Raw genomic sequence first — 25,655 nt, forward strand, 5'->3', positions numbered from 1 at the left:
GCGCAACGCGTCCTGGGACGGGAAAGGGGGAAGGCGGGGCCGAGGGCGGGACTTGCGCGGTGGGGCGGGGCTTACGACAGGGGGCGGGGCTGCGCGGGTTTTTCTGCGAGTTAAAGGTGGTTGCAACGACTCGGTGTTCCAAAGGGCCGACCTGGGGTGGAGTCCCGCCACCTGGACTGAGGAGGAAAGTCCTGAGCTGGCCCTCTCACGGCCTGGGCTGGGTGGGAAGTTGAGAGCCCGCACTCGTCCACCCTGACCGCCTACCGCCGATGTTCCCGGATGCGCTGGCGTCCAGCGCCAGCCCTTTCGCCCTTACCCCTGTTATCATTAAGACCTGATGCCCTGGGCAGCAGTGCTTAAGAACCTAGGCCGCACGTTCTCTCGCCTTCACTCCACAGGAAGCGCAAATGATGGTTTTGCTGGGTGAACCCTGGACACCCACATCCTAACAATCCACCCCGCCCCGCCCCCCGAAAACAGCGCCTGACCTCTCCGTACTGCCACGCTGGAGGCAATCAATAAAGGTCTTCCGAAAGAATTTTAAATGTATTTAAGAGAACCCTTTAAAAGGAGCGCCGACGAGACTGGGTTGGAATGCAGGTTTGGTTAAGGCATTGCTTCCACGACAATTCTCAATCCGCAGATAACCCAAAACTCGAGTTCCTACACGTCCCCTTCACTTCCAGGTCATCCCGGAGGCCGCAGTCGCGGCTCTAACGCTCGTCAGAACCCCACTGCCCATCGCGAGGAAGTGCAGGAAAAACAGGCTCTTTGGTGGGACGCAGGGACGTGCGGAGCTCGGGGAGGCTAGCCCGACGGGCCTGTCCTGGGCACCCACGGTCGTTGGAACTCGTCTTCGGGCGTCTTTCCGGGAAATTGCTTGGGTAAGGTCAGGTGGTCCATCACCTGAATGAGTACAAGGTGTTGTCTTGGGGGAGAAATGGGGATAAAGGACGACCGGCTTTTGGAGGTGGGCTGGAAACTACAAAACCGAGCTTCTTGGGAACAGCCTTATAGTCTAACAGGAAGTGGAGCGTCACCGAAAGGGAGGGGTGGCCGCCCGGGACGGCCCCCTGCTTCAGGCTCTCTCTTTGCGGTCAGCGTTTCATCCAGGTTATCCATCCAGCGAGTGACGCCAAGTCCTTGCACGCTACTGGGTTTGGAAAAAAACAAAAAATGAGCAAGCGAGACGCCCCTTCCGTTTTATGATCACCAAGCTGCAAGCAAATAAATCGGCTGGTCCCACTGCAATCTTCTGCACTCGAGGTAAGGAAATACCAAAATGCTCTCATGTTAAAAATGTTCTGCAGTGAGCATATATGTGTTTTGCTCTCCTTGGAACTTTGTGAGTATGTGGGGTGGTGATTAGGTGGTTTTATTTTTAAAAACATAATTTATGTACTCTGCAATTTTTTTTAAATGTCCATGTTAATTAAAACTGCTTTATAAAAACAGCTAGATTCCAGAAATTAAGTTCTGGAAAGAGTACTTTGCCTTTCTAGGCATATATTTCATTATTTTAACTTAAAGAAATATTTTCAATTAGTAGCATTTATTTATATTTTTAGGAAGCTTTTATATTAGCCATAGACTGAATTTTATTCAACTGCACTGCCAGGGAAACATCAGTGGGTACAAACTGGGTTCAAGATAAATATTTCCATGGCAATTGAGTTTTTCTCCAAAGCTGCTTTATTTCAATATGATGTAACTTTGCTGGGGGGGGGGAGGTGAGGGTATATGGAAGTAACTAAATGTCAGCAACTGATTTGCAGCGTTCCCTTAACTCATCAAGGTCAGCTGGAATTTGAGCTTGTGTTTTTGTATTCTGCCTTTGAAGATAAATTCTGCATTTTATCTTATATTGCTTTGGATGAGAAATTGCTCAGCTGGTTTATAGAGAAATCTGCAATACCCTTTTTCATAATAGCTTTTAAATAAGTTGGAAAAATTGAAGTTTAATTTCAGTTGTATTGGTCCTGGGACTCCTAAGTCCCCACTCCTCACCCCCAAAATATAAGATAGCTATTCCCATGAGGGCCTTCTTTCAAAAGGCGGCAATGCCACTTCACATCTTTCATCCTTAAGTGGCAAAATTACCAACTGCAATACGAAAAGCATTTTACTAGAAATGGTAATTGGACACTTTAAATCACGAAAAGTTCTCTGAGTGGAAAATGTTTGATGTGTCTCACTTCTTTTATCTTCTTGAAATGATTGCCCCATATATGTTAACCAATATGTATTGTCATATCAAAGCTAAAGTTACTTTCTTTCATTCATTCAACAGTCATTCAGTGAACATCTACCATGTACTAGGCTCTGTGCTGGGCAGAGGTGGGGGAAGGGAAGTGGGTTACAAAACCTGACAAGTCAAGGTTCTTTCCCTGGAGGAATTTTATGGAAAGAAGCTAGATGTGAGGAGAGGGCAAATCAGGCCAGGATTTTAGAACTGCATAATATTTAAGATGTGCACAAGAGTGCTTTTGATGTAGCAGGGAGGAACAACTGTCACTCGAGTTTAGATACATGTTAAGCCTTCCTTTTGCCCCTTCCATAACATGTATCATGAAAGAATATGATTTGGGAAAATCAAAAATGATTCTTCAGCTGTATGCAGGTGGTCATTACAGCTGCAGTATCCTACAAGTCTCCAATCAGTTCTGAATTCCTTCATATGATATAAGATTCAGTGGGTTTATAAGATTACATAATAGAAATATGTATCTATCTATCTATATATCTGCATTAGGGTAACTATGCAAACTATATGGGGGAAAAAACTCAGCCTTTTAGATGTGCGATTAAGGGCTGTGAGAAATGAAAGCAGAGAAGATGAAGGGGCAGAAGCTCGTCTCCAGCCAAAGTTCCAGCTCCTTGGGTTCAAGGTTCCAGTTCCAATAGTCAGTAGGGAATAAGAAGGATGCCATTTGTCATTCCTCAGTAATCAATCCTCACATTTATCTGCAATCCTATTTTAGACCCTGTGGATTTTTAGTACTTCAAATTGAATGCCCTATGAACCTTTAGTGAAAAAAAGAGGTTTTGATGGTAGATAAAACTACAGATGCTAAAAAGCATCTAGAAATTGAATACAAGTGCAGGTTGCTAATGCATAAGAGGTCTTACCCCATGGCATATATGTTCTGGTTTCACATGTGTAAACACATTAGATTATCGGGATTGTGTGAGTTTCTTCTACTTCCGGATACTTAAGAGAAAGAGAAAAACAAAAATATAGCAGTGTTGGTACCAACTTCACAGGAAGCTGTTATCTACCTAATTGCCTAAATGTAATTTTTAGTACACATTATAGCAAATTTTAATTTCTAAAAATAATTCAAAGCCTATGGCCAATAGCATAAAAATTCATTTTTAAAAAATTTCCTGCTGGTTGACAAAAACATCACAAAAATTTTCTGATTTTCCTTAATAGTGCCAAGAGAGCCTGTTCCTATGAATTACTGAAGCCATAAAGAAAAAAATTTTTAAATTAAAACTTTACCATAATGAGGTAAGTACCAGTTGTTGTTGTTGTTGTTGTTTATTTTTTAAAAACTGGGGTAAAATATAGCTAATATCTGCCATCTTAACCATTTTTAAGTGTATAGCTCATAGTGTTAAATGTATTTACATTGTTGAGCAGCCAATCTGGAGAACTTTTTCATCCTGCAAAACTGAGAGTCTATAACCATTAAACAACAACTCTATTTCTCTGTTCCCCAAACCCCCGGCAACCACCATTTTACTTTCTGTTACTATTATTTTGACTACTCTAGATTCCTCATGTAAGTGAAATCGTAGAATATTTGTCCTTTTGTAAACTGGCTTATTTCACTGGGCATGATGTCCTCAAAGTCCATCCATGTTGTACCAAGTATCAGAATTTCCTTCTTTTTCTTCCTTTTAACGGCTGAATAATATTCCATTGTATGTCTCTACCACATTTTGTTTATCCATTCATCTGTCCATGGACATTTGGGTTGCTTCCAACCTTTTGACTGTTGTGAATAATGCTACTATGGATATAAATGAAGTACCGGTATTTTTATCTGAGAAAAATTGTTTCCTACAAAGGGATTTTTGTTCCTTTGGAAAGAGGACTTTTCACTTGAACCAGAGTCTGTGAGAAAATACAGTAATGTCTCTTTTGATCTTATCCATTGAAATAGTAGTCCAGATCACAGAATGACGTCAATACCTCCAGAGTTGAAATACTCTCATAGACAAGAACAAAGCTGAAAACAGAGACTATGCAAAAGATACTGCAGATACAAAGCAGGTCAAGTGTGAGAGTCGGGAGTTTGTTCAAACCCACCCCTCTCTCTGTGCTCAGGAAAAGTCATTTCATATTCAAGTCTCAGCTATCCCATCTACTAAATGGGGTGGATATATTTTAATTCCCGCCTCTCTAAAGGTTTGAAACATCACCGATTTGAGAGGTTAGGTAATGACAGAAAGAGAGAAGAGGTCTGACAGCTTTCATTGCTAAGCTTCCTGGGGGCAAAATTGGTGAGCTTGCTCATTACGGTTCCTAGCGTCTGACAGTGCTGGACACGTGTAAGCATCTAGGAAGGTCTGTGGACTGGCTGAATTCTACCCTGGATATTCTGACCTTCCTCAGATACAATCAGGAAGCTCAGATGAATTGCTATCATTTCCCTGTTAATTTTGATATCCAAAACTCTTTACAAATCATAATTCATACATACGAAATCTTTTTCTCTTAGAGAGGGATTTGGGCATGTGACTGAATTGCTGGAAACCAGTACTGCCTAAAAGGGAGAGGGCTCCATAGAATGGTCCAGGGATCTGGTGCCCAATAGTCTTGCCTCCCCTCCATCGTCCTGTGACTGAAACAGAGAGCAGGTCAAATGAAACGCTGCAGTATCAGCGTAACAGTAATATATTTGCAGATGTACTTGGATTCTTTTTGACCCATTTCTGGAACTAATTTTGCAAGGCACTGTACTAAGCTAAAAATGCTTTTCTATTTCTAGGCTTTCTTCTCAGGAGGCTTTGACTCTTTGGATCCTTATAAGGGGGGATGTTCCTCTTAGAAAAAAGCCATTCCTACTCCTGCCCCCGACATATGCCCATAAGTTTGGTCATCTGCAAACATCATCACTGTCATTGTCATCATAATAGCTACAATTAATTGGCAATTCCAGGAGAAAGATGCATGGCTAGGAGGAACTTTTATCTAGCGTAGTTCAGATCTGTGCACTCTGAAGGTGGAGGGGACCTCACTGTCTCAGTAAGAAATAGCTGGGTGGAAGGAGGCAGTGCTTTAAGAAGACTTCATGCATAATGTTTATGCTATTGCCTCTTCGATCAATGATGATAAAGCAAATCTAGCTAATGAGAATAGCTGTCTGAGAAGTATTGAGAAACAATGTGACACTTTGTAAGGATGCTTGCTTAGGAGGGGGAGAAATATGCCAGGACTGAGGAGCATCCTTTGCTGCTGATAACAGGTGAGATTGGGGAGGGAGGTGGAGACACAGGTACTTAGCATCTGCTCTCCATGTGGTAAATGCTGCCCTTGGTATTTATTCAAACCCAATTTACCTGTAAAGAAATGGCTCACCCAGCCCGGCTGCCAAGAGGAGGACTTGATCTTTAGTGGGACCAGTACAGAAAGTCTTTCCTTATAGCTCACAGCGAGACGTGACCTGTTGCAGCAGCTTCTACTTTTCAAATATGGTATTGTAGTAGCTGTAGCTATTTATCAATATAGTTTAGCAATTCTGTTTCAGAACGATAGTCTCGAAATGTAGTAAGGGTGGTCCCAAGTCTTCTAATGACAGGATTTACATTGGCTGTGGATGCTCATGTGTGTGTTGTAACCAGTTGTACTGTCAGTAGAAAGTATGAATCACTTTAACCCTGAGAGCGGGTCCGTGGCAGAGTAGATCCAGATTATAGGCATCCGAAGATCCTTTCAGATCACTGCCTCAGCAAGTGATCATTAACACAGGAAGGTCACAAGATGAATCTGTGACACTATGTGGACCTTTTTATTATTTGGTAAGTCTATTCCATTACTGCCTTTCTTATTCCTAAATAAACAATATTATTAACACAAAATAACTTATGTTGATGTATCTAGATTTGTGAAAAAAAGTACTGGGAGCTAAGAACCATAAAAAAATAGGAGTTCCCATTGTGGCTCAGCAGGCTAAGAACCTGACATAGTGTCTCTGAGGATGCAGGTTCGATCCATAGCCTTGCTCAGTGGGTTAGGGATCCAGCGTTGCTGCAAGTTGCAGCATAGGTCACAGATTCAGCTTGGATCTGGTGTTGCTGTGGCTGTGGTGTAAACTTGCAGGTGCAGCTCTGATTCATCCCCTAGCCCAGGAACTTCCATATGCCACAGGTGCAACCATAAAAAAAAAAAAAAAAAAAAAAAAAAAAAAAAAAAAAAGATAGGTCTTTAGGGGGATACGTAAGGAGAATTCATTTACAAAGGAGAGGATAGCATTGGTTGAAAATGAGAAGAGCTGTATGGCATTTCTAAAATAACAGTGAAAAGAATGAATTTCCTGAATACGGGAAAATACAAGGCAAAAACTCTTCTTAGAATACTGTCTAGCACCTGGCAAGACTCATAAAGAAAAGTGACCTTTCATGTACTATTTTTGACATTCTGTATTTTGCAGTGAAGTAAATTCTAGCATGTGCTGCTTAAAAATTTCCGGGAAGAGGCTTATTCTAAGCAGTAGTGAACTGACTTGGGCGGGCAGCGTTCCGACTTTGTTTTCTGTTTCTGCCAGTTGTCCGAAGTCTCTGTAGGTTTTGTCAGTTTCTGGACACAACTAAACGCTCATTTCTTAACTAGATAAGATTTTATCATCTGTCTGTTGAAATCATATATGCTGCCAGATTAAGAACATAGCTTCTGGAGTTCTGGCTGTGGTGCAGTGGGATTGACAGCATCTTGGGAGAGGTGGGACACAGGTTCAATCCCCGGCCTAGCACAGTGGGTTAAGGATCTAGCGTGGCTGTACCTGCAGCTTGGATCTGATCCCTGGCCTGGTAACTCCACATGCCTCAGAGAGGCCAAAAACAACAACCGCAAAAAAAATAATAATAATAAAATGAACACAGCTTCTGGTTATTGTTGCCAGAATTCACAAGGATGATTGTATCTAATAAGGGATGATTTTCTCCCATAGCAAACCAGTTCATTCTCCAAGTGCTTCCATAGAATCAGGGATATTCAAACATATTTTAATGCAGAATATCTTTGGAAGAATCAGAGTTCTAGGACATCTCTTATTAAGTAGTTCGGCCACAGAACTAAGAGTAGAAAGGTGGCTTGTGTGGCCTGAGCTTGAGACGACATGTCATGACTTGCTCTCCTCGTCCCCAGATGCGGGATAATCCAGGTCTTTAATAGAAGGAATGGTTGGTTTCTTGAGTACTGTCAAGGCTTCACTGGGTCTTGGAGTTCCTACTGTAGCACAGTGGGTTAAGAATCTGACTACGAGAGTTCCCGTTGTGGCTCAGTGGGTTACGAATTCAAGTAGTATCCATGCGAACATGGGTTCAATCCCTGGCCCCGCTCAGTGGGTTAAGAATCTGGCATTGCTGCGACTGTGGCGTAGGCCTGCAGCTGAGGCTCTGATTTGACCCCTAGCCTGGGAACTTCCATATGCCACAGGTTGGGATCACTGCAGAGGCACTTGGTTTGCTCCTCTGCCAGCCCAGTGGGTCAAAGGATCTGGCATTCCTGCAGGTGTAGCGCACAGGTCACAGCTGCAGGTCAGATTCAGTGTCTGGCCCAGGAACGTCCATGTGCCGTGGGTGCGGTCATAAAATTAAAATTAACGATGCCTGAATTTGAGTTTATTCTTTTAAAGTTTGGGTATTTCTTATTCATTGTGAAGTTGAAGACCCCCTAAGCATAGATTTCCTCACTCCTTTCAACCACAGAGAGTTGTAAGCTCTTAAAAAATGGCCAGTGGACTACAGTGGATTACAAAGACTAACAGAAACAGCCCTCAAGCTACTGTCAGACTCCAAAAGGAGCTGGAGGTGCAAACATCAATGGTCGGAATACCGGGAAACCAAGTCTCACAGTACTGTGTTGCCAGTTTCCGGGAGCACTGAGGATGGAGGGTGGCGAGAGAAACATCCCGAGCGAGCGGAGGGGATGCTTGAAAAAGACTGGGGAGGGGGAAAGAGGAGGAAAGGGAATAGGAGGGTCCCAGGCGGAGAGAGGGAAGGGCTTTGTGCTGGAGAAGAGAGCAAGTACCGTCACAGGGAGCCCTGCAGGTCCCGGAAGAGGAAAGTCCTTTCGGAATTGGGTACCACATGCGCCTTTGGCTCTGTCTGAACAGTGTTTGTTATTTACGTCCTGGAACCCTGGCCAGAAACTGCGCAGCAGGTGCGTGGGCACAAGGTTGCCTCTTCTGACTCTTGCATCTTCATTGAAGAGAGGCCCAGATGCAGAATTATCCCGTTTCCACCCTGGAATGTTTTAAATCTCATGGCAGCTGAGGGCGTCTTTCTGAGCATCTATAATACTACAATCATCAGTTTGGAGGCAAGCCCATATTTTAGCTAATGAGCCAGAGGAGAAGACAGTTCTGTACAATATGAGGCAGATCTGGTAGTGAAATGGCAGAATGGTTATTATTCTTCCACCATCTGTGGCATTAAAATGAAAATGACAGCTTCTCAGTGTTTGACGTGACGCTGCTCATTGCTTTTCTACCTTATGAGTCAGAGGACATAACTAATCTTTGTTCATGCTATGCTCTGGCTATTTGTTTTCAGCTTTTGTCCAGATAATTATTGCTTTTCCTTCTGTAAGAACTAGCCTGGAGAAAAGAATTCTTCATTCAACAGTGGTCCTTCTAAGGAACTTTGATAGATGATGTAGTAAGTAGCTGAAAAGCAGGTGTTTGAAAATTCAAAGTGCCTAGTCCCTTTAAAAACATGCAGGCATTAGAGAATTTGCAACTGTTGCTTCATTGTATTATTTGCTTTCCTACTCTGTCTTATGTCCACATTTTAGAAAATTCCTTAAAACGTCAAATAAATTGCTTTTCCAAAAGCTACCTCAATTCTCAGATATTTAAAAATTCTGATAGAGTGACCCAGCCATTCCACTCCTAGGTATATACCCAAGTGAAATGAAAACATATGTTTAGATAAAAAAACTGGTACATGAATTTTCATAACAGTATCATTTGTGAGAGCAAAATGTGGAAGCAAGCCACATGTCCAGCAACTGAAATGAAAACATGTTTAAATAAAAAACTTGTATGTGAATTTTCATAACAGTATTTTTCGTGAGAGCAAAATGTGGAGGCAACCCACATGTCCAGCAACTGATGAACAGATAAATAAAATGTGGTGTAGCTGTACAATAGAATGTTATTTAGCAATTAAAGAAAAGAATGAGGTGCTGATACATATATTCTATGACATGGATGAACCTTGAAGACATTGTGCTAAGTGAAAGAAGCCAGACACAAAAGCCACATAATGTGTGATTCCATTTCTGTGAAATGTTCAGAATAGGCAAATCTATGGAGACGGAGAGAAGATTAGTGTTTGCTGAACACTGGGGTGGAAAGTGAGAAGAAACGGGAATGAGGAAGCCACTGCTAATGAATAGGTCTGAGGTTTCTTTCTAGAGTGTTAAAAATGTTGTAAAATTAGATTTGGTTGCACAATTCAGTAAATACGCTAAAAGCTACTGAGTTGTATACTTTAAATGGGTGAAATTTATGCTATGTGAAATAAATCTTAATAAAGTAAAAAATTAATAAAAAACTCATACCTATATGACTGTTTACATTATCTGACAGGTTGACACATCCTTGCAGAATTGACCATAATACAGTGGAAGGAGTCATGGACTCCGTGCCATCAGGTTCTTGCTCTGGCTCTGCTGCTGGTTAGCTGCATGCAGCTGCAGGAGTTCAGGCAAATTCCTTATGCCTGCACCTCGAGTTCTTTATCTGTGAAGCAAGGAAGTTGGCTTAGAAGGGCTCTGAGCTCTCAGTTTTCTGAGTTTATGCTTTTATATAATAAGGCATATGAATATTGGGGCCATTTTGGAGACATTACTTTATCCCTCGTTGTTTGAATAACAGTGAAGATTTCAGAGGCCACCTGGCTAGCAGTCCATCCCACTCTCGTTCAAGGTAAAATATATGTGGAGCAGAGCTTCTCAACCTCGGCATTATTGGCACATTGGGCTGGATAATTCTTGGCTCTGGGGGCCATCCTTTCCATCGTGGAACATATAGTGGCAACCCTGGCATCTCCCACACCAGATTGCAATCACGACAATCAAAAATGTCTCCAGGGATTCCTGGCATGGCTAAGCAGAAATGAATCTGATTAGCATCCATGAGGACGCAGGTTCGATCCCTGGCCTCGCTTGGTAGGTTAAAGTGCTATGACTGGCATAGGCCAGCAGCTACAGCTCTGATTCGACCTCTAGCTTGGGAATCCATATGCTGCAGGTGCGGTCCTAAAAAGACAAAAAAAAAAGTCTCCAGACTTTGCCAAATATCCCCCAGAGAGCAAAATCGTCCCTGGTTGAAAATCCCTGGTCTATAAAACGTGAAATAACAATATCAAAATAACTAAAATGATGGGCCCTCTACCCATGAAGAGCTAATTAACATATGTGCAAAAAAGTATCATTTGAGGATCTTTGATTTTTCAGGTTAGGAGAAAAAGAATTTTTGTTTGGTTTTGCTGACATTTGCTGTGTTACGTCAGGCCGTATTTGATCTGCTCCCGTCATGGAAAGGGGTTAGAAAGAGAATAGACTAAAAGCTATCAGATCCTTTTTGGAATGAGGTAGGGTGCCAGGGAATGTACACAGACATAATTTCAACTTAAATAATTTTCATGCTTGGTTCTAAGTAAGATGTAGGTTTTGCAGATGTATTCTTTGTCACATCCCCCATTCAAAGTTCAAAGCAATGAGTTAGACGATATAGGCTTTTGTCTAGATGAGGAACGAAAGAAAGCTACACCCTGAAGCCAGAGAGCTATGAAGTCATCCGTATTCTCCAAACTGTTCTCAGGCGCTTTCCAGTGGGCCTGCAATCGCCTTCCAGACTTCAGCTCTTCTCACAGGACAGAGACACCACTTGCACTGCAGCCTATACCGTTCTTGCTCTTCTTGCTTTTCCAGATAGACTGCAAATTTCACGTAATTTTATTGGGCTGCATCATTTAAGACATGAAATATTTACACTGTCTTTCTGAAGATGTAAATTATTCATATCTCCCAGACATTTTTGATACAGTTAAAATAGGAGATTAGAAGCTATCTGAAAGAGGAAGTCGTTGTGGAGGACATGGAGGGACACTCCCTCTTAAAAATATAGACAAGGCATTCCCCTTGTGGCTCAGTGGAAACAAACCCACCAGGATCCATGAGGATGTGGGCTCCATCCCTGGCCTCACTCATGGGTTAAGGATCTGGCATGGCTGTGGCTGTGGTGTAGGTCATCATTTTGGCAGCTCCATTCGACCCCTCGCCTGGGAATCCTGCGTTGCTGTGGCAGTGGCATAGGCCAGCGCTACAGCTCTGATTCACCTCTAGCCTGGGAATCCATATGCTGCGGAGTGGCCCTAAAAAAATAAAATAAATAAAAATCCATCTGCTGCAGGAGTGGCCCTAAAAACATAAAAATAAATAAAAATTCATAAAAATAAAAACAGATAAAACAGAAACAGGCATTCCTGATTATCTTTGACAACGTATATATGTAGTAGGCTATAGAGATGACTTTTCATTACTTTTTCTCCATTAAAGCTGCCAGGTAGTTATCAGTGTTTGCTTTAGAGACCAAAGACATTGCAGTGGAAGTTTTCCAATATGTTCTTCCCACTCATCTGTAGAATATGAACATAAAGATCTTAATCAGGAGTTCCCGTCGTGGCGCAGTGGTTAACGAATCCGACTAGGAACCATGAGGTTGCGGGTTCGGTCCCTGCCCTTGCTCAGTGGGTTAAGGATCCGGCGTTGCCGGGAGCTGTGGTGTAGGTTGCAGACGCGGCTCAGATCCGAGTTGCTGTGGCTCTGGCATAGGCCAGTGGCTACAGCTCCGATTGGACCCCTAGCCTGGGAACCTCCATATGCCGTGGGAGCGGCCCAAAGAAATAGCAAAAAAAAAAAAAAATTTTCGAGGGTTTTGAACCGAGATTAGCAATTCACAATGGTTTCTCTTTGGTTTACCACAGTGACAGTATGTGTTGTTTTGGTCACAGGGTGTACACGATGAAACCACTGTACTCTCCAGCCTTAAATTACTGCCCTTGAAAAGTAATCACGGTAAAGCTGAGGTTACTTCAAAAATAATTCGTTGTATTCATATCTTAGAATGAGGCTGTGATCAAAGTGGAAACACAAAATTGCTTTTCGTAACAGAACAGGCTGCAGAGAAAGTCCAGGGGAGAATATCATTGAAAGCGCCCCGAAAAGATTACTACCAGGAAACGTTGCTTTTCATCTGGACTTTCGAAAAGTGAGAGCTGCCACATGGCCGTGACCATTCCCTCGTCCTTATGAAGAAGCTTTTCCTTTGCTTGCTCATGCCTCAGGGCATTAGCACGCCCGGAGAGTGTTCCCCTGCCTGCCTTGCAATTCTCCAGGCCCCACTCAGGAACCTCAAAGGGAGGCGTTAAAGGCAGAGTCTATATGGACTTTTTGTGTCCTTGCTGAACTAGATAAAGAAAAAAATGGTGTCTGCCTCACACCATGAAACAAGATCAGGGGACGTGATTGTCACTTTAACTCCACCATTGCCACGTCTCCTCGATGAGAAACAGAAGATTAATTCGACATTATTTGAATAGTGGCGTGAGATTTTGTTTGGAATCTCATCTGTTAGAAGGGGGAATTTGGACTCCAGTAGTCTTAGGATTGCCTATAGAACAATGGCCTAGATGCAACAGCCCAACTTAAACACAAGGTGCAAAATCAAGAGCCTATATATATATATAATATGTATATTTTATATATATTATATATTTATAATATGTATATTTTATATATATTATATATTTATATGCATACATACGCATATACACACAGTGCACTTTTCCATGAAGGAAACCAAAGTAAACCGTCTTTTCTGCTTTATCATATTTGTCTATATTAAGAAATAGATAAGAATATCTGTCCATTGTGTAGCCTGAGAAGAAAAATTGTATCAGAAATAGTAAGAGTGGATAGACTAGAAATCAATTAAAGTCATCAAGAATAGGAGTTCCTGCTGCGGTACAGCAGGTTAAGGATCCGGTATTGTCTCTGCAGCAACACAGGTTCAATCCCTGGTCTGGGAACTTCCGTATTCCCCAGGTGTGGCCAAAAAAGAAAAGTCCTCAAGAGTAACATCCTCATTCTTTCTGGTTCTAAGAGATTTTTTTTTTCTTAAAGATATTTTTAAGTGTTTAGAAACTCTTGGTTGAGTTTTGTTTTCAGTCTTCCGATAAGTACTTTCTTTGAACATTCTTCTTCCTCATTTCAGTCTTTTCTACTTGAATAGAGTAGTAGAATCGACCCAGGAAAAGTGCTGAGATGTATACAAAGGCTCAGCTGCCACAATACAAAATAAGGACATAGCTAAAAAGCTTGTGGAGGCTTGTGGAGGAGTAAGTAAAGTAGGTAAATCAAATGCAGAAATAGAAGAATTATATTTAAAAAAAAAAAAAAACACAAAACAGCAACAATTGAAAGCCAACTGTATTCTAGAAGGAGCCAGTAGAGGTGATAATGAAACTGTTCTGGAAGCCAAGAAATCAGAGTTCTGGCTCTCGGTTAAACTGTATATGATTTAACCTTTCCTTACATTTGTCACTGAGAGTGTTGATCAGATGAATTTTTTTTTTTTTTTAAGAGCTGAACCTCGGGCATATGGAAGGTCCCAGGGTAGGGGTCCAATCTGAGCTGCAGCTGCCGGCCTATGCCACAGCCACAGCAACAACAGATTTGAACTGTGTCTACAACCTACACCACAGCTCACAGCAACACCAGATCCTTAAACCCACTGAGCAGGGCCAGGGATCGAACCTGCCTCCTCATGGATGGTAGTCAGGTTTGTTTCTGTTGCGCCACAGTGGGAACTCACAGATGAAAATTTTTGAGCAATGAATCTCTAGGGCACATGCATCAGTATTTGTTCACTTACCTCTCTGCAGCCATTCTCGGGCAGCTCCTGTAGGTACAGTGAGGAACAGTAGGGCACATGGCTGATGACAATCCTCCTGTGCCATGAGAGCGGGCACTTTGGAAGCACAAGAGCCCTACCTCTGCGCAACCTGGGTGGACTCTGGCAGTGGACTCCCCAGCGCATGGTGATGAACGCCTGGGCTCTGGCAGCAGTTCTTCCTGGAAATTAATCCTAGATCCGTTCCTTAAGTTGCTTCGGAATCTTGAGAATGTTATTTAACCTCTGTAAGCCTCCAAGCTTTGAAATGGAGATAAGCATAATAGTCAAAGATAAACAAGATTCAGTCACTTCCCTGGTCAAAACCCTCCAGTGGCTTCCCATCGCCCTTAGAATAAAATCCAGACCCCTTACTCAGTCCGACCCGATCCCCCATAATATGGCCCTTGCTTATCATGTCACTCTGATTTCTCCTCTTCAGTACCGCTATCCTAAATTAACCTCCAGTTGATTTATTTTGTTGTCTGTCTCTCGCTTCTGTTTCCTCTGCTACTAACAGCAGAGACCTTGTCTGTCTCGTTCATTGGTGTATTTGCAGAACTTAAAACAGCCGGGTAGAACAAGTGCTCAGTAATTGTTGAATTTCTTGAGGAAATTAACACATACCATGACATGCAAAGCACATAGTACAAGGCCTAATAAGTAATAAACCCTCTTAATTGTTGCTGCTACTGCTGCCATTACTGTATGTTTTGGTGATTAGGGTTCTGCTTATGATTTTATTTGGAAACAAGTTTACTACCAAAAAGGAAGTTTAAAGTTAATATTCTGAAATATAGGAGTTCCCGTTGTGGCGCAGTGGTTAACGAACCTAACTAGGAACCATGAGGTTGCGGGTTCAATCCCTGGCCTTGCTCAGTGGGTTAAGGATCTGGCGTTGCCGTGAGCTGTGGTGTGGGTTGCAGACACAGCTCAGATCCCGTGTTGCTGTGGCTCTGGCGTAGGCCGGCGGCTGCAGCTCCAATTGGACCCCCAGCCTGGGAACCTCCATATGCCATGGGAGCAGCCCTAGAAAAGGCAAAAAGACCAAAAAAAAAAAAAAAATTCTGAAGTACATACATATATATAAGTGTGTGTGTGTATATACATATATATCAGAACATCAAGTTGTGTACCTTAAATATATATAATTCTTAAGTATCAATGGTATCGCAATAAAGCTGCTTAAAGGATTAGTATACTACTAAGAGAAATATAATCGTGTTTAAGAAAAACACTCTCAGTTCCAAATTTTGAGTAGTAAAATACGAGCAAACATTAATAGACATTGCTAAATTCTTGCTGTTTGCGTGTAGCTGGTCTTTGGCTGCACCTTCACAGCAAGCAGGCTCAGAGGGAAGATAGATTCACTGTATGTTTTCTCTTTAGGCCAAATCACCTTATCAAAGAGGGAGAACCAAACTTGAACCAACTAAGGGAAGATTAACCTCTCTCCTGAAAAAAGCAAAAGCAGGGAGTTCCCGTCGTGGCTCAGCAGAAACAAATCAGACTAGTATCCATGAAGGTGCAGGTGTGATCCCTGGCCTCAACTCAGTGGGTTAAGAATCTGGCGTGGCCCTTGAGCTGTGGTGTAGGTCACAGACAAGGCTCAGATTCCACATCCCTGTGGCTGTGGTGTATACCGGCAGCTACAGCTCCAATCCCATCCCTAGCTGGGAGCCTCCATATGCCGCGGGAGCAGCCCTAGAAAAGGCAAAAAAAAATTAAAACCAAAACGAGGTAACTAGTAAGAATGCTAAGATTCCGCATTTAATTTCTGTTTCTCCCCCAGGTGTTACCACATCTGCAAAGTCCCTGGAAGAGTGATGGGGATTCGAGTGCTTCGTTTCTCCCTGGTGGTCATCCTTGTGTTACTGCTGGTGGCTGGGGCTCTGACCACTTTGCTTCCTAATATCAAAGAAGACAAGATGCTCGCTTTGCGAAGGGAGATCAAATCCCAGGGCAAGTCCCCGCTGGATTCCTTCACTCTCATAATGCAGACGTACAACAGGACAGACCTCCTGCTGAGACTTTTAAATCACTACCAGGCAGTACCGAACCTGCACAAAGTGATCGTGGTGTGGAACAACGTCGGGGAGAAGGGGCCGGATGAGCTGTGGAATTCCCTAGGGCCTCACCCTGTCCCCGTCATCTTCAAACCGCAGACAGCAAACAGGATGAGAAATCGACTGCAGGTCTTTCCTGAACTGGAAACCAGTGGTGAGTTGCAGCTGGGTTCTTAGCCTGACAGGGCTGCAGCTGGCCAGACCTGGGGGCTGGTGCGTGGCTTTGGGGCTGTCTCCTTGTCCTCATTGTCTGGAGAACACAGGGAGATTGAATCCTAAGAAAGCAAAAGAAAGAAAAAAAAAAAAAAAAGAAAGAAAGCATTTTGAAAAACCGAAAGGACAGTTTCTTCTAAGCTCCTGGGAAGACTGTCCTCATGCAACAGTGACAAGAGGTTAATGTTGTGAAAGCAAATATGCCATGATTACATGTTATTGCATGACCGGAAGGTGGTAAAATGCCACTGAACTGAAGCCGAATTTTTTGCCGCCTCCTTTTTCTCCCATTCATAGCAGTTATATGAGGGTGTAATTTAAAAGATCCTTGGGGGAGTTCCCATTGTGATGCAGCAGAAACAAATCTGACTGGTATCCATGAGAATGCGGGTTCAATCCCTGGCCCTGCTCAGTGGGTTAAGAATCTGGCGTTGCCGTGAGTGGTGGTGTAGAGGTTGTAGACAGGGCTCAGATCCCGAGTGGCTGCAGCGTAGGCTGGTGGCTTCAGCTCCAATTTGACCCTGGCCTGAGAACCTCCATATGCTGCTGGTGAGGCTCTAAAAAAAGAGAAGAAAAGAAAATATCTTTAGTTTTATTTCATGAATTTCTAGGATAATAGATGTTACCTATATGATAATTTCCCCTCAGGAAATTATAAAATCAATTATGATTTAAGCAAAAAAATTTTTCTTCTAGACAAATCTCTTCAAGAATACACTTTTTTTTTTTTTTTCTTTTTAGGGCCACACCCATAGCACATGGAGGTTCCCAGGCTAGGGGTTGGATTGGAGTTACAGCTGCTGGCCACGCCACAGCTGACCACAATGCCAGATCGTTCGCCCACTGAGCAAGGCCAGGGATCGAACCCACATCCTCATGGATCCTAGTCAGGTTCTTTCACCACTGAGCTACAGAGGGAACTCCAAGAACACACTTTCTAATGTGCTGATTGCATTCAGAAAATCTTTCCCTTGAAGATCTGCCAAGACCACCACCACTGCGTCTTCCTGGTTTTGTTTCCATTTCCAAACTGATTTAAAATGTTTTCCTTTCGTTTCAGCGGTGCTAATGGTGGACGATGACATGCTAATTAGCGCCCAAGACCTTGTTTTTGCTTTCTCTGTTTGGCAGGTAATGTTACCATATCCTTTATGAACTCATAATGTCTGCGCTGGTGTCAGCACGGTTTAATGTGGGAGTCACCCAAACCAGTGTAGACGGTAGCTTCCTAAAAGGTAGATGAATTTGTCATAAGGTCATCAGAGTTCTTGAGCTCAGTTGAGCTAACGTGATGGTGATGGTATCTTTTATCTATGTTCGGCTTACATTCAGTAGATTGTGGAGAAGTAGAACCGCCTTTCAAAGAACCATGAGAAAATGATCTAGCACATGGTAGAGCAAAGACTAAAATCCAGAGACACTTGCCACAAGGCCATAGACCTGTATCTCAAGCAAGTAGGGTCTTTCTGTGTTAATATTGTATAGACCTTTCTTTGAAAGGAAGCATTTGTTATATCCACAAAATTGAATTCTGATTCTGAGACCATTGTTTAAAAATTAATAATATTAATAGTACTTCTGTGTGCACCATCGTGATAGTTTTTTTCCCCTTTAAATCCCAGCTGGGATAAACAGACATAAATTGCCCAATATTCTATAAAAACACCTCTTGTCTATTGAATATGTATTCATAATTGCTGGTTTTTACAAGTTGCCCTACAACTACCTGGAACTGCAATTGCACACACATACTCTGTTGCCCTGTGAAATAATTAAACACTGTGCTACCCAGTAAATGGTCTAATTTACACTATAGTAGCTCTGCTTAATTGGCGACTTGGGATCTAGTAACATTAGCTATTAATGGTAAAGGCTCACAGCTCTCTGCAGAGACCAGCCTTCTCAAAACTTCCGTTTTCAACTTCATGCCTAGTGTACTGATGAACACATTTTTTCCATATCAGCTGTTTTTCCAGCCCCATAAATACAAGCTTCTTAGGCAAAAAGTTCTAATGCATTCGTCCAGCTGTGAGATTTCTATTTCAGGTTAAAAAAAAAAATCAAGGTAGTGAAAATATTAGGGTTGGGGGGGAAATATGAGAACTGTGGTTAATCAGAGCAGTCCAAGTAAGTCATAATTAAAGACAGATAAATACAATTTTCAGTGTTATTCATAAAAATATCAAAACAATTGCAGTCCATCGCCCACGATAATCTGACTCCTGAGTTCAGTGCCATGCGTGCTGACCTCGTGTGGTGACGTGGGGCATGGAAAGAAGCAAGAATAAAGCAGACGTGGACCTGCGCCTCGGCCCTCGCCCTTCCCCTCTCTCGCAACGCTCTCCCTTTTCCTCCTCTAGTCTTCCGTGAAACGTCTTTCATCCTCCTGGACTGTGGAGTGCTGCATCCTCTCTGAAGCCCCCCAGCCTTTGCCCCAACCCCTGATGATCCCCTTTGCCTCTGGGCAAACAGTTGTCATTTGTCCTCAGTGCTCCCATGAGAACTACTCAACTGCATTTACGGCTTTCTCAGTGTGCTAATTCCTGGTTCGCCTGTCTGTGCATACCCGTTCCAGACCATGAGTTTTTTGAAATGGGATTCAACCCAGCCGATTGTGTGTGTGGATGTGTGTGTTCTTTGGCCATGCCTGCCCATAGCATGTGGGAGTTCCTGGGCCAGGGATCAAACTAGACAATGCTGAATCCTTAACTTGGTCACTGGGGAACTCCCTAACCCAACCTGATTTTTGTGTGTCCCTAGTTTAGTGTCTGTTTAGTAGATGCATGAAACAAGTTATGAGATTGAACTAAACCTTTTAACTCTTTTAAGTTCATGCCTCTTTTCCATAATTTCCTGGTTTTCCTTGTTAACTGATTTTTTTTTTTTCTTTTTACAGCCCCACCTGCAGCATGTGGAAGTTCCCAGGCTAGGGGTCCAATGGGAGCTGAAGCTGAGGCCTGTGCCACAGCCACCGCAATGCAGGGTCTAAGCTGCATCTGCAACCTATGCCTCAGCTTGCGGCAACACCGGACCCTTAACCCACTGAGTGAGGCCAGGGATCGAACTCTCATCCTCACAGAGAAAACAATGGGTCCTTAAGCCATGAGCCACAATGGGAGCTCTTGATTTTTGTTTTATTTTTAGTCACTCTCATCCTACTGTTATTGTTTTGCTATTGTCTTTTCTTCAAAGATCCTGCCAAATCTCCTTATATATATTGACCCTTTAACAACACAGGTTTGATCTGCACAGGTTCACTTTTACTCGGATTTTTTTTCAGTAAATACATACCACAGTGCTACATGGTCCATAGTTGCTTGAATCTGCAGATGCAGAATGGAGGGCCAGCTGTAAAATTAGACGGGAATTTTTCATTATGCTGGGGGTCAGTGCCCTTAACCCCTGCATTGTTGAAGGGTCAACTGTGTGTGTGTGTGTGGTGTGTGTGTGTGTGTGTGTGTGTGTATTTTCATATTTTTTAAAAGGAGACACTCAAGCTGAAAGGGAATAAAAATGTAACATTGTTTAAAATCAACAGTAAAATTATATACATAGATCTATAATTTTATATACTCCTAAAAGTTTAGAACAGTTTTGCCAAATAATCATATTATATCTTTTTACTCTCCTTTAATGAATGTGTCCACTTTTCTTACAGCCAACTCGGAAAAACCAGTCTCTTTAGTGACTAGAATTTGTTAACTTTGGCTAATATTTGAATTCAGAAAATATTTGCAAGGTTAAAAATTGTGTTAGAGATTTGGGTTATGACGGAATTTGACCTTTCAAGTCACCAGGACATAGATTTATGAGGTTGCCTGGAGTTAAAGGAAATTGAGATGTAGACGCCGGGAATAAAATAAATAACATTGACAGATCAGTTTAATTCTTTCTGCAATAAATCATGGCCTTTTCCGCCATGTCAGCTCTAAAGAAATGCCACACTTCATTGTTCTTTTTCCATCTTTTCAGCAATTTCCTGATCAAATCGTAGGATTTGTTCCAAGAAAGCATGTCGCTACTGCCTCCGGGGTCTACAGTTACGGAGGTTTTGAGCTGCACACACCAGGGTTTGGAAACGGTGACCATTACTCTCTGGTCCTGATTGGAGCGTCATTCTTCAACAGCAAATACCTTGACCTCTTTCAGAGGCAACCTGCCGCCGTCCACGCTTTGTTAGATGAAACACAGAACTGTGATGACATCGCCATGAATTTTCTCATCGCCAAGCACACTGGGAAGACCTCAGGAGTGTTTGTGAAACCTGTGAACATGTACAATTTAGAAAAAGAAACCAACGGTGGCTATTCCGGAATGTGGCATCGAGCCGAGCACTTTCTGCAGAGGTCTTACTGTATTAATAAGCTCGTTCACATCTATGACAGCATGCCCTTAAGATACTCCAATATTATGATTTCTCAGTTTGGTTTTCCATATGCCAACCACAAAAGTAAAATGTGAAAGGAAAAACAAACAAAAACGAACCTCCGAACTGCTTAGCATTTGAGTAGCTCCTTCAGGCTATGGTTGGTTTTTTAATTTTTAAATTTTTTTTTTTTTAAGCAACGTCATGAATGTTTTTTTCCACGCCAGAAGTCTCTACAAAGGGAAAAAAAAATGCATAAGGCTTCTAGGATGTAAAATATACATGAAACCCAAGAAGCTGGTGTTATCCAGATAGGCCTTCTTGTGAAACGTTTTCACCCACGGATATAATTCCTTGGTCAGCGATTTTATTGTTTACATTCTGAGACTGTGCAGTGTTTTTTTTTTTTTTTGGACTCCTGGCACTTGCCTTAAGGATGTTTAGCAAGCTGTTTCCAGGATCAGAAACCACAGAGAAGTATCTCTGAGCTTTTTCATTGAAGGGTGGATTGTTTTCACTCGAAGCCTGAAATGCCTCTTTAGCAAAAGCCTGTGGTATAGGGAAAAGCCATGTGAGGAGAGAAGAGCCTAGATCCCATATAAAAACAAGTGGAAAATTTGTGACTTCCCTCTTGGTCCTTCCAGCCAACCCTCTCCAGGACAAACTCATCCCAGCATGGTTTTGATGCAGCCGTCAGTGTTGTTATTTCTGTTAAGTCTACTGTGAGTGGAAGGGTTAATTTTAGTAGCTGAAGGATGTCTAGTTGTTTGCTTGATTTTTGTGAACATTTACTGCATGGATCACAAAAAAAAAAAAAATGCAACTTATGTGTTTTATGTGCAACTTGTGTGCAGCAAGGAGTAAACGTGTTCCTAGTTTCAGGTCGTGCATCGTATCACTGAGTCTGACTTTGTACGTTAACGCTTCTATTTTACATAACGTATGTCTTGTTTAAGAAGCATGTATAAAATAACTCTGCTGAGAGAGTAATTCCTTAGGCATGGACTGGCAGAAGTTAAAACCTTTAGTATCAGATGATCTTTATTGTTTGAAAAGCATAGGTTATCTCATGCTGTGAGATACCCAGGGGCTGTGTGTAATACACCCAAAGTCAGTCTCTTGCATTTGGAACGTCTTCTCCCCACAAAAAACAGTCCAAAGGTCATAATGCAATTTCAATTACATACGTGCCTATATACATACATACAGGAAAAAAATAAGAGACCCGAATCATAGCAGAGGAATTCCGCAGGGAGTCTGCATCAGTTAGTTGTTAAATGGTCCACTCTCTGTTGTGTAAATGGTTATCTGTTTCATGCAATATCTGTAGGTGGTCCTTGTTCGCTAAAGGAATACTTAATTAGCCCTCTGTCGACCACCTTCTCCTCTTCCTGTTCTACCCCCCCCCCCATTATGCCATCATATTCTCACAGTTGCAAAGCTAAGGAAATAATCATGATTAACGTCCAACAATGAGGTCTCTGTGCAATTAGCCAGTTGATGTTCCCTCACACTGGCATGTGTGTGGGTCTTAATGCAAGTACAGTATGCCACCAATAGAACTCACAACCTCAGTAAAAATCCGTAGTGTTACGTATCTGCGTTGTCGACCCTTCGTAGTGATTTTTTGGCCTCTTGAGAGTCTACCGGCAGATACATCAAAGAAACTTTCACCATCCAGATGTCCTATGTTAATTAAGCTTTGGTGGTCGGTGTTTATACACATCTCCAAATATTAATATATTGCTCAAAGGAAGGGAGTGTTATTAGCTACATTCCCTGTGGGAAATTGTTCTTGTGGGAAAGTATTTTCAGATTTTATATCTCATCTTGTGTTCTTAAACTTAGATTCAGCATCACTTAAGTTACTCATATCATATCTTTCCGACATTGTAGAGCAAATATGAAAACAAAGTGAAGGTACAAAGACTCCTGTGTTGATTGAGGCTAGACTTCTACTAAAACTTCTTTTTCCCTGCACACCTCTTCTTGCTCCAAAAGATTTGGAGAAGAGATGATGCTCAGGCTTAAAACTGAACTGAAGCAACGTAGCTTAGGGGTTACATATACCGCGGAGAACTTGTGCTCCAGTCCTTCCTGGATCTCATATTTACCGAACCTCTTGGAGCTTCAGTGTCCTTGTCCTCCAAAATGAGAATAATATCTACATCAGGTTTGTTTTAAGGAATAAGGAAGTTGGATGGTATAAGTATGTGAAATGGTCAATAAAAGAAAGCTGTTGGGATGTGTCATTGACAACAAGGACATTTAATTCTTCCAAACTCACCTCTCAAGAATTAGAAAGGCCTTGGACCCATCATGTGAGATATTCAGGAAATTGTTTCCATATAACAATGTTTCTACACAGCCATGGCAATTTTCGTCTCGTTTTCTTTATTTCAAATGTCCCTTTCCTTGTGTTATTAAAACAATACCTATTCACTCTGGCAATGGTGGCATATTCAGAACAGTTAACAATGGCCACGTTAACAATGGCCAAACATTTTTGTGTCTATTCCTCCTGTTTTTGAGGCATATATTTTATTTATTTTTTTCTTTGTTTACAGCCGCACACATAGCATATGGAAGTTCCCAGACTAGGGGACCAATCAGAGCCACAGCTGAGGCCTTCGATGCAGCTGCAGCCTACGCCACAGCCACGGCAACACCACAACTTGTGACAACATGGGATCTTTAACCCACTGCGTGAGGCCAGGGATGGAACCTTTGTCCTCATGGCACTATGTCAGGTTCATAACTTGCTGAGCCACAATGGGAAGTCCCTAGGCATGTATTTCAATAGCATGATTTGTTTGGTGTTTCATTGGATGGATACACCATAGTTTATAGAACCAATCATGTTGCTATTCTGTCTGATAATTTCTTATGATTGTCTAACAACATCTGGGTAAGCGCCCTTGCCTTGAGCAGGTAGCTTTGAGCATATCTGTAATAATTTCTTTAAAATCAGGTTCAAGAAGTCCAATACCTGGATCTATCTAGTATTTTTAGGGTTTTTAATACATGTTGCTATATGCCCCCAGAAGCATTGCCATAGCTGTGACATTACCACATCTGACAGCTCCTGTTTACCATCAGATTTCCCAGCATTGCATATTATTTAAAATTTTCTTAATTTCTTTGCCCATGTACAAAATTCTCAAGCGCCACAGGATTTGGAAAGGCTCAGACTATATTAAGAACTCCATGTTGAGAAGGCTGACAAACAGGCAGTCAACTGTCAGGTAAGATTCCAGGGAAGATTCAAGAAGTTTTTGCAGTGCTTCTTTGCTCTCGGGCTTGAGTATAGGCAATGAATTACTGACTCTTTGCTGGTCCCAGGAATAAAAAACTTGGAAGCAAGAAAACAATGCTTACACTTATTCCTTTTGTCTGTGTGTCTGTGTGTCTGTGTGTCTTTTTAGGGCTGCACCTGCAGCATATTGAAGTTTCCAGGCTAGGGGTCAAATCAGAGCTGCAGCTGCCAGCCACAGCCACGGCCACAGCAACGTGGCATCCTGTGACCCACACTGCAGCTCACTGCCATGCCAGATCCTTAACCCACTGAGTGAGGCCAGGGATCGAACCAGAGTCCTCATGGATAACTAGTCGGGTTCGTTACCACTGGGTCACAATGGAAATTGCAACACTTGTTCCTCCTAAAAAGACCCAGGGCTTTGGCCACAAGGTCAGGGGTGTGTGTGTGTGTGTGTTGCTATGTTTGGCAATGGGGGGAGGTAGAGGGAGTGGGAAGGAGTGGCTGAGAGGAGGACAGCGCCGTGATGGAGGAGGAGGATGGAGGTGCCACATCTCACTGGTCGCCACGGGGGCTTAAATGGTGAGGTCTGATTATCCTCTTCCTCATACTCTTGCTAAACAAGTTTTTTTTTTTTAATATATTTTTTTTATTTTTCCACTGTATAGCAAGGGGGTCAGGTTATCCTAAACCAGTTTTTATTGTTCTGCTGGCCTTCCTCCAACTTTCTCCCCCGCTCCTTTCATGAGGGCTCTCTCAATATAAAACCCAAATATGTTCAAAAATATGCTTATTGTGGATGAAATACAAAGAACATTGGATATGTAGGAAACATCACTGCGTCATCCTGGTACCACTAAGTTTCCTGATCGGCAGGATGGGATTGAAAATACCTGCCCTAAAATTTCGCTGGTCGCTTTTGGTTTCAAAAGAAACAATAGGTAAGAAGAACTTTATGATATCAAGAAAATGAAAGATTTTTTTTTCCAGTTTCTTCTTCTTTTTCTTTTTTAATGGCCACACTCACAGCATATGGAGGTTCCCAGGCCAAGGATGGAATCCCAGCCACTGCTCCAGATCCCTTAACCCACTGCACCAGGCCAGGGATCAGACATGTGCTTCTGACTGACCTGAGTCCCTGCAGTTAGATTCTCAACCCACTGTGCCCACAGGGAACTCTGGAAACAACTTTTTTTTTTTTTTTTTTTAAGCCAGTACAGATAAAGAAAGTGCAGCTTGGCCAAGAGTGAAAGAAACTTTGTTGTAAATTAGTAGCTGTGTCAAAATTATACCTTAGAGCATAAAAAGAAGCGAGGATAAATATGCAAATATGGAAAACAATTTAAGGAACCCACTCTATTTATTAGCTCTGGCTCGGGATGAAATATTTAAACTAGGGGATGACTCAAGGCGCTTTCTCTTTTTTAATGTCAATATGTCTTTTATTTGAAAAGAAAAAGAATCAAGTTTTGTTTGTTTTTCTTTTTGGCCAAGCGCAAGGCATATGGAAATTCCAGGGCCAGGGATCCAACCTGCGCCACAGCAGTGATGACACTGGGTCC

General features: G+C 42.3%; 1 protein-coding gene across 2 annotated transcripts; it reads left to right on the plus strand.

The window, feature by feature from the left end:
- Positions 95 to 24,201, plus strand: EXTL2 (exostosin like glycosyltransferase 2). Of its 2 annotated transcripts, XM_013988168.2 has the most exons (6): positions 95 to 884; positions 1,102 to 1,266; positions 3,437 to 3,514; positions 15,985 to 16,412; positions 17,532 to 17,602; positions 20,444 to 24,201. In XM_013988168.2, exons 3-6 carry the CDS (start codon positions 3,510 to 3,512, stop codon positions 20,930 to 20,932), a joined length of 993 nt encoding a protein of 330 aa, XP_013843622.1. In that variant the 5' UTR covers positions 95 to 884; positions 1,102 to 1,266; positions 3,437 to 3,509; the 3' UTR covers positions 20,933 to 24,201.

This window comes from Sus scrofa, chromosome 4 (genome assembly GCF_000003025.6).
Source record: "Sus scrofa isolate TJ Tabasco breed Duroc chromosome 4, Sscrofa11.1, whole genome shotgun sequence".
Classification (NCBI taxonomy): domain Eukaryota; kingdom Metazoa; phylum Chordata; class Mammalia; order Artiodactyla; family Suidae; genus Sus; species Sus scrofa.